This window comes from Tupaia chinensis, unplaced genomic scaffold (assembly GCF_000334495.1).
Source record: "Tupaia chinensis unplaced genomic scaffold, TupChi_1.0 Scaffold145257_1, whole genome shotgun sequence".
Taxonomy (NCBI): domain Eukaryota; kingdom Metazoa; phylum Chordata; class Mammalia; order Scandentia; family Tupaiidae; genus Tupaia; species Tupaia belangeri.
The window spans coordinates 2,515,371-2,524,955 of NW_006205117.1; the positions used below are offsets into that span (position 1 = coordinate 2,515,371).

The 9,585-nt window shown below is 37.2% G+C and overlaps 1 protein-coding gene across 1 annotated transcript in view; it reads left to right on the top strand.

Moving 5' to 3' along the window:
- The window catches only part of TRHR (thyrotropin releasing hormone receptor), a 38,054-nt gene extending 29,600 nt beyond the window's left edge, over nucleotides 1-8,454 (top strand). Inside the window, exon 3 of the mRNA XM_006167927.1 lies at nucleotides 8,047-8,454. Coding sequence (XP_006167989.1) covers nucleotides 8,047-8,454 — 408 coding nt within the window. The remainder of the gene's footprint in view (nucleotides 1-8,046) is intronic.
- Nucleotides 8,455-9,585: the final 1,131 nt, after the last annotated feature.

The window sequence follows — 9,585 nt, forward strand, 5'->3', positions numbered from 1 at the left end:
AATTATGATTATCGGGAGAGAAAACTGGACCTAGAATCAAAAAGCCTACTTCAATAACTAACTTCGTTACTTATATATAGGTAGGTGGCCTTATTTTTGTGCTTCTCGGAGCTCATTTTCCATTTCTATCAATAAAATGGGAATGATAACACTTACTCTATAGAGCTCAGAGGGATATGAGCACAAAATAATTTAATGAAAATGGAAATATTTTGTTCATACCAAAGAACTCAGCAATTAACTACTACCACAGCCCCATTCAGGGCTTGGAGTCAATGGGGAAGGTGGCGTTTTCTTATATATTATCTTGATCCCTAAAATATGTCCAGGGAGGAAGGGGCAGATACTGAAAAAGTAATTTTGTATATACATTTGAGAAGAGGTCAGCCTCAAACTTACTCTCTGGTTGCTATTTCCTATTCTAGAACATAGTTCCTCCAAACTATTTCTTCTCTCTCTTAAATTGTAAATGTTTCTTTCTCAGAGACATTTAGGGAACAGAATTGTTCCCTAGGCAAACAAAGAATGCTGTAATATCTTTCATCTTCGAAAAAGTAAATAATCTATACTCTCCATTCTCTTCTGGCAAGTCCTCTCTTTCTGTGTCCCAGCAAAACTGTCAAACAATGTTAAATAGAAGTTAAATAATAATTTCACCAAAAAATTTCCACTTCCTCTTACTTGGGTTATTCTGTTTTGTAATTATTCTCCAGTATTCAAGAGTAGCACAAGAATGAATCCCAACCATTTCAGTTTTGTCTTTACTCTGTATCTTTTCTAATATCACTAAAAATCAATAAGTGGGCCAACCAGGTGGCATGGTGATTAAGCCTGCTGTGTCTCACAGGGTCAGCTTCACAGTTTAAGTCCTAAACCTACAGCTTAAAAATTATGTCAGGAGCATGTGCATGCATCCCCAAAATCCTAAGAGGAGACTGGAAGAGAAGCGACTGTGGCATGGCCAACCCCCCATGTTTTGGAGGGTGGGGGGGTTCTCACTTTCTCTTTCTCTCTGTCTTCATCTTTCTCTGGCAAGTGCACATGCCCTATAGCAAAAACTAAACAAAACAAGAAAAAATCAATTAGTAATTTTTTACTAGCTATTATAGTAATAATTATCTCTCAGAATTACTTCAGAACCTAAATGAGTACTTAAAATTCTTTAATACCATTTAACTTAAAGGCAATATAATGTACAAAGCAACAATGCTACTCCCACATATAAACCCAAGAGAAATAAAAACATACATCCACATAGAACTTGTACACAGAGGTTTATAACAAAACAATATTATTCATGATAGGCAAGAAATGTAAATAAATGGATAAATGAAATGTAATATATACATACAATGGAATATTAATAATCAATAAGAGGAAATGAGGTACCAATACATGTGACATATCGTGAATCTTATAAACCTGATGAGTGAAAGACATCTGTCATATACAAAAGATTATATGACCCCATTTATACGAAATGTTCAGAATAGGCTAATTTGTATAGACATAAAATAGATTAGTGGTTGTCTAGGGCCAGGGAAGGAGACAGAAAGGTAGGGAGTGACTGTTTAAAGGATAATAGATTTATTGGGCAAGAGTAATAAAACTGGACTAAATTTAGATCATAGCAATGGTTGGACAAATATATGAATATACTCAAAACTCTTGGATTGTAAGTGATAAATGAACGGATTCAATTATATGTAAATTTTATCTCAATAAAGAAGTATTCAAGGTTAATATCAATCATAAATCAAGCTGATAGTATGCATTCTTGATACATTGTATCAAAACTGGTACCTCACTTCTGTGACCTTCTTCCCAAAAATCCATAACCACAGTCTAGACATGGAAAAAAAAATCAGCCAAATTCAATTGTGATGCATGCTACAAAGTATCTAATATACTCCTCAAAACTATCAGGCCATCAAAAACAAGGAAATTTAAAGAAACTGTCCCAGTCCAGCTGAGATGGAGACCGAATGTGAGCTGTGAAATATTGCTTTCCTTGACTGAAAATGAAGATTTTCTGATGAGACTTCTCCCTCCAGATTCATTTCTGGAAAGTCACAAACCCACGCCCATCCTGAGATGGAGAATGAACTTGAGCTGTGAAATATTGCTTTCTTTGACTAAAAATGAAGATTTTCTGCTGATACTTCTCCCTCCAGATTCATTTCTAGTGGGTAGAATTACCTCTGTCTCCTCTCCATTTCTCTCTGTCTCTCTGTGTCTCCCTGTGACTTTAATTTTTATTTAATTTTCTTTTTAAGGTAAAGTATTCTCAGGGGCATCAAGCCTCTGTTTTTGGTGCTAATTTGTGCCTGTTCCCATTCCATTTAGGAGAGGTGCAAACCCAGGCCCATTCGGAGATAGATACCAAACTTGAGCTATGAAATATTGTTTGGTTTTCTTTTTGTTTCTTACTTTTTAACATTAAAATCTAAAGTTTTATTGTATTTTTTTTCTTTTTTATTTTATTTTTTTCTTCTTTTTTCTTCTCTAATCCTTTTCCTTTTTTCTTTATCTTTATTCATTGGCTGCTCAGCCTCTATGCACTCAGTGTCTAGACAGATCCAAGTGAACAGGATCCAAACATCTGAATATGATTAGGGTCAGAATATTCCTCAATTCCCACTGAATCTGATGCACAAAGAGTGAAAACAGAATGGAAGAGATATGGCAGATCACCTCCTCTTGCAAGCCTCTGAAGCTCAGATTGAACTTCAAGAAGAAACGCACCATCCATCAGACGACTAGAAATCACTGCAGGTTCACAAGAGATGTGGGAAAGAAAGAAAATGCCTCTTCCTCCAAGGGAAAAGAATAACTCCTCTTCATCCTAAAACAGTACAATGAAACTCATGGAAATACCAGATAGAAAAGTTAGAATATTCATAGTGACAAAGCTAACAGAGATGGAAGAGAAGAGAGACAATGAACTACAGAAGAGGAAGGTGAAAGGAGTTGACGAGTTCCAGGAGGTGAGGAAATTCTTTAAGATATAAAAGAGTAAATACACACTATATAAAAGAATCAAATGCACCTGTTAAAGATTAAAGTTATAATAAAGGAAATAAAAACCTCCCTTGAAAGTAATAAAAGCATACTAGATCATACAAAAAAATCGAATCTCAGACGTAGAAGATGGAATAGCTGGCCTAAAAAAATCCACCACAAAGACAGAAAATTGCCCCCCAAAAGTGAAAATAATATATGAGAAATACTAGATACCATCAAACATCCAAACATACAGATAACTGGTATCCCAGAAGATGAAGAGACTCATAAGGGCATTAATAATCTACTCCATGAAATCCTGGAAGAATATTTTCCAAACCTAGAAAGGCATTCAAAGATCCAGTCCCAAGAAACACAAAGGACTCCAAATAGAATCAACTCAAGAAGATCTTCTGCAAGACATATTATAGCCAGGTTGGCCAAAACCACAGACAAAGACAAGATACTAAGATAGGCAAGAGAGAAATCGCAAGTTACCTACAAAGGATATCCCGTCAGGCTAACAGTGGACCTCTCATCGGAAACAATGCGAGCAAGGAAAGAATGGGAAAATATATTCAAAGTGTTAAAGGAAAAACAATTTCAACCAAGAAACAAAACCTGAAAGAATTTACCAGCACCAGGCCAGATCTCCAAGAAGTTATGAAGGGAGTACTATCCTAGGAAAATTAAATACAGACACACAGAAATAAGAGTTCAAAACTAAGAAAATGGCCAACTTAATCTTAGGAACAAGTCTGGAGTTGATTATTATATCCCAGAATTTAATCAGAAAGATCAAACCACAACAGAAAATAGATTAAGTACGCGAGACTGAATTGGTGAAATAGAATTTTATGGCTTTTGACAAAAACATTGCTGATTTTCTTCTAGGCTTTGTTTTCTGGTTTTAAGGACTTTTGGCCTGTCTTGAGTTGCCTATAGGTTCATGTATCCACTATTTGAACAGAGACCTAACCTGTTTCCTGGCTTTAAGTTTTAAGCAAATTTCCTTATCATTTCTTTGATTTATTAAAGCTAAAACTGCTTTCCTTGAAATTGAAAAATATATTTAAAAATATCTATTTAATGACCATAGCAAACTATATAGCATCAGCTAGGTGCTACCTTATGGTATACTCATTCTACTCAGAGTTTTGCACCTAAAGTCAGACATGCATTCACAGATATGTATATACCAGTTGAACTTGCTATTGAAAGTAGTTAGATTATTTAAGAAATTTTGTGAATCAATAAAATGTGGGGAGAAAAAGGAAGGGAAAACAACTGTAGACACCTGAGATACTGTGGGAGAAGTGTGGGAAATGGCAGAGGGTGAGAAATAGGGAGAAAAAAATACATATATACATATATATATATATATATACACAGATATGAAACTAGAAATGGAAAAATATTGGCAATAACATGTATGACTAAGCTAAATCACATTTTGTACACTGTGATGATGCTCGGTGAATGAATATAAATTAATTAAATAATGAAAAATAAAAAAAAAAGAAACTGTCCCAATCTGGAGGAACCTAAGGAGATGCAATAACTAAATATAATGTGATATCCTGGATGGGATCCTGGAACAGAAAAAGATCATGAGGGAAAGCTGACTAAAGAATGGAATTAACTAGCTCCATTTAAAATTGATCCACATTGGCTCATTAATTGTGACAAATGTGCCAACAATGTAAGGGGTTAATAACTGGGGAGACTTTGGTATAGGGTTTATACAAACTGTATGCATCGCCTTCACAACTTTTTAATAAATCTACAGTATTCTGTTAAAAAAAGAAAAAGCAACAGAGAAATGTTAGTTAATGATTTCAAATTACCTGGGCTATCACGAAGAACTCAAATGTGATGGGAGCAATCTAATTATAACTCAAGCCCAGAATTCCAATGTAGGATGCTTAGTCTTTGGCAGGGAGTGGGAGAATATTGGCAAGTATGAAGCAGTGACCTGACATCAGAGAAGTCTAGAACCTGGAGTGCTAAGCAGAGGATAAAGTCAGGGATGTGGATAGTGCTGCTGCTGCTGCTGCTGCAGGTGATATTACTATAACTCCTTCCAAAGCTCAGAATATGTATCACTGGATTGAATCTTTGACTTCCTAGGAACAATTAAAATGTTTACTTTAAAACCTGCTTAGGAAAAAACAACATCTGTTAACCTCTTGGCTAAGTAAATCCATCTTATCTCTAAAAAAAAGACATAATCTGATATGTCTTTCCTGGTGTTATATGACCCAATGTGAAAATCACATCCTCCCACTGAACAACTTCTCTCCCACTGGGGAGTAGTGAGATATGGAGTGCTAGCACTCTACACGCATTACATCAGAGGAGCAGCTCAGTGAGTGAGGCAGAACAGGAAGATCTGGGGCACATTCTTTTAAAGGGCAGAGAGAACCTGAAGAAAATGAGAAAATGATGTTGGAATCAGAGGAAGCACAGTGGCCTGAGAGTGGATAGATAGCTCATAAGTGCCATTGCAGGGAAGTAGTAAGACTAGAGTGGTTCAAAAAGAGATACGTGTCCATGGATGAGATGTCTTGGAGCAAATATTTGGAAGGCTCAGAAGGGAAGCAAGCAATTGCTATTGAGCTAGGAAGAATGACAGCAACAGGCTAGCATGACCCACACACTGCAGGATTCATGGAGAGTTCCTAAATAGGGCAGGAGAGGCACAGTCAAGGGCAAGACAGAGCCTCAGATCAGAAGACTCAGAGTATTAAGGAACAAAGGCAGGCATTCTAACTCCAGGGACGGAGATGGAGGCTATTACCAGGATTAAGTACTAGCTGGGAACTGAGTTTGTAGTAGATACTAATGACAGAATAGATATCTAGATGCGAAATCTTTATTTCAACACTTTAAAAAAAGCACTCTCTGAGGACTAGAGGATTCCTCAATGTCAGAACAAGACAGAAAGTGCTGATGGGGGCTTCAAAGAGACAGCTGGGAGGTTAAGAAGGTCGAGGAACGAAGAATCACTTGATTCTAGTTGGGGTAGTTTTCAAACTCAAAACATCTAGAAAGTCTGGGCTGAGGAAGCTAAAATCTCCCAAACTCTATGAGAGACTAAGATAACTAAAAACTTATTTTTAAAATGTATAAAATATGAATCCAGCCTCATGGCACAGTTAGTAGCAAAGTGATCCACAGTGCTGGAGGCCATATAGCCAACCACAGGTTCAGATCCTGGAGTTAGCCTGCATGCCCATCAGATGAGTGCATGTGTCCTAGGTTCCTGAGGCGCTGGAGAGCTGGAGAAAAGCAATTGTGGCATGATGAGACCTTATTGACGGTGCCTCTCTCTCTCTCTCTCTCTCTATCTCTCTGTGGCAGGTCCATGCACCTCTATCATGAATAAGATAAGTAAACTTTCAAAGAGTGTATAAAGTTGAGCTTTTGAAGAAAAGAAATAAGTTATTTCCCCATCTACAGGTGATGAGTGCAACCATTTAAATACATCTCTCATCTAGTTGAAATATGATCTCTCTATACCGTCATCAAAGCGTCAAAGCCCTATCATATTTGTCATTTTATTTTATATTCTCAATAACTCTATGAAGTAAACAAAATAATATGATCAGGCTTGGTTTTCAAATGTAGAAATGAAAGTATAGATTAATAACTTTACAATGTCTTAAAGCCACGTACACAAAGTCAGATGATCTAACAGTAAATCCAGACACGTCTCCAGCATTTCATTGAGGCTCGAAGTAAGGTGAATGAAAGTAGGATCTGCTGAGCTATGCCCTTTGGTAATCTTATCCCTGGGCAATCTGGGATTTAACCTTATCCTGCCTGTTGTCCTACCTCCTGTGCATTACCTGTACTTAGCACTGAGGTCAGCTCTAAATTCCAGAATTTGTTTTTTCTGTCTGCCGCTTCCCTTCAGCCTGATAGAAAACAGGGAAGACCCAAAGCTTTGGATTCAGGTCAACTTGAGTTCTAATTCCAGCTCTAAGTTGCTATGATTTCCATCTAAGAATTTATTAGCATTTGTACTTCAATACAGATTTCGAAAACAGTGGATATATTACGTATCTTGGAGGCTTTTACGTTTTTTAAACATGATAACAAATAAAAAAACACTAGATTAATGTCTGGTGCATAGTAGATATTCAATAACCATTGGCTTTTTTCCTTTATTCTTTTCACACCATATGTTAGTTCATTTGATTTAAGAAGGCAATGCTGGCTCCATTTTACAGGGGATCTATAAGAAAGGTTAAGATGAGAACCAGCAGGTGGTGTGGTGGTGAAGGTGCTGGACACTCCCACATGGCCAACCTGGTAGCTTTCTCTCTCTCTCTCTCTCTCTCTCTCTCTCTCTCTCTTGCTGGTCAAAATAAAAATAAATTAATGAATTAATTTAATTTAATTTAATTAAAAAAAAAACAAAAATTAAGATAATTTCTTAGGACCACACATAAGGTAAGTTAAAATAGGACTAGACCTTAGGTCTGCTTGGCAACAGACACACTGGGTACCCTGTGCTAACATCCTATTAGCCCGACTCTGGTTTCAGCTATACTTATAGAGGTTAGTTCCTACATACAGACAACGTTCCACTCTAGGCACCAACTGTCCCTGTTTGTGTCTCCTCCTCAATGTGTCAGGTTTCTGTCTAAAGTCCCCAAGAGTTCTAAGCAAGAGAGTCCTGCAAGTCTAGAGGAGTTAAAATCCCTAAGGGCATTTTCAACAAATGGGAGCTGACAGCCAGGAGATCAATTCCCCAGCCTCTTCCCTCAGACAGAAAATTCCAAAGTCTATTACTTGGGCCTCTGCTGCCCACAGCTAAAGCCGTCTTGGTAATCATGCTATTTGGCTTTTATCCTCTATTGCATTCTCTTCTACACCTCTAATCCTGCTCCCTTATCATCTCCCACATAAATTACTTGCACCTAAGTCCTTGTCTCGGTCTATACCCTGGCAACTGAAGTTTGGACATGGGGGAGGGAAGGCAGTTTTGTTTTGCTTTCATTTGGTTTTGTTCTGTATTTCTCTATTCTTCCATAGGTCACCAAGATGCTGGCAGTGGTTGTAATTCTGTTTGCTCTCTTATGGATGCCCTACAGGACTCTAGTGGTTGTCAACTCATTTCTCTCCAGCCCTTTCCAAGAAAATTGGTTCTTGCTCTTTTGCAGAATTTGCATTTATCTCAACAGTGCCATCAACCCAGTGATTTACAACCTCATGTCCCAGAAATTCCGCGCGGCCTTCAGAAAGCTCTGCAACTGCAAACAAAAGCCATCAGAGAAACCTGCTAACTACAGTGTGGCTCTAAGTTACAGCGTCATCAAGGAGTCAGACCATTTCAGCACAGAGCTTGATGATATCACCGTCACTGACACTTACTTGTCTGCCACAAAAGTGTCTTTTGATGATACCTGCTTGGCTTCTGAGGTAACCCTGAGTCAAAGTTGATTTGTAATTAGAGGAAAATAGACAGCAAAGTCAATGAGAATCTGTGCAGTTATCAACAAAATAAATAACTCGCATGTGAAGACCGAGCAGATCAATCCTCTGTCATTGCTCTAACAAATCCTTACCCTGGATACTTTAACCCATGAGACTGATTCAGATTTTTCCTCTTACAAAACTAGAATCACACACACACACGCACACACACACAAATAGAGCATATCTGTTAAATAGCAAAATGGCAAATACTGAAAGTACAGCCCTTCTCATTTAATTACAGAAATTCACATTATTTTCTGGTATTAGATATTTTTGATAAAATCTAGAGATTAATTTACTCTATTCATAATAATCCTATCAAATCTATTTTCCTCACTCCCCTTCCCAAATTATCTATACATTAAATAATTTGACAACATACACACTTTAAATGTTTGCATTTTGTATCTCATTTTAACAGGATATAATGCTATTTAATGACTGAGACTACACAAAACAATAGGAAACAATGTTTTATTTATTGAGTAAAAATGAGATTTCAGACAAACATGTTCATTCATAATGTTTATCAAATTCTGAGATGATTTTTATATGAAGTTATCTTTTAACTTTGATGTAAAATAAACCTCACAATATCCAAAATTACATATTGAGAAGACATTTAGATTTGATTTTGAGACAAATCCAGCTCTTATCAACTTGTTAAACTTCCTAAATAATGGATAGGATAAGAGAAGTATCCACATTCAATAACTGTAAATGTACAAACTAGCATGTAATCAATGTTGAAAACGGAGCTAAGGCTCACCATGTGGTGCATGTGATAGGTTCTGCCTACGAGACTGGACTGTGCGGGAGACCTGGGGTTGGTTTCCAGACCAACCTAAACAGGCTGGATATGGTGGCGCACACCTGTAATCCTACCAACCAGGAGGCTGAGGCAGAAGGATCATGGCATGGCAAGGCCTGTGGAAAACCCCTATCTCTCTACCTCCCTAACTCACTCCCTTTTCTTCTCTCTAATAATAAATAAAAGTAAAGCCAAGACAAGACCATGTACTTAAAATCAGGTTTACTTTTTCTCTGAAACTTTTAGGGAACAAAATGTTTTCTGAACATTCTCGTGCATAAACT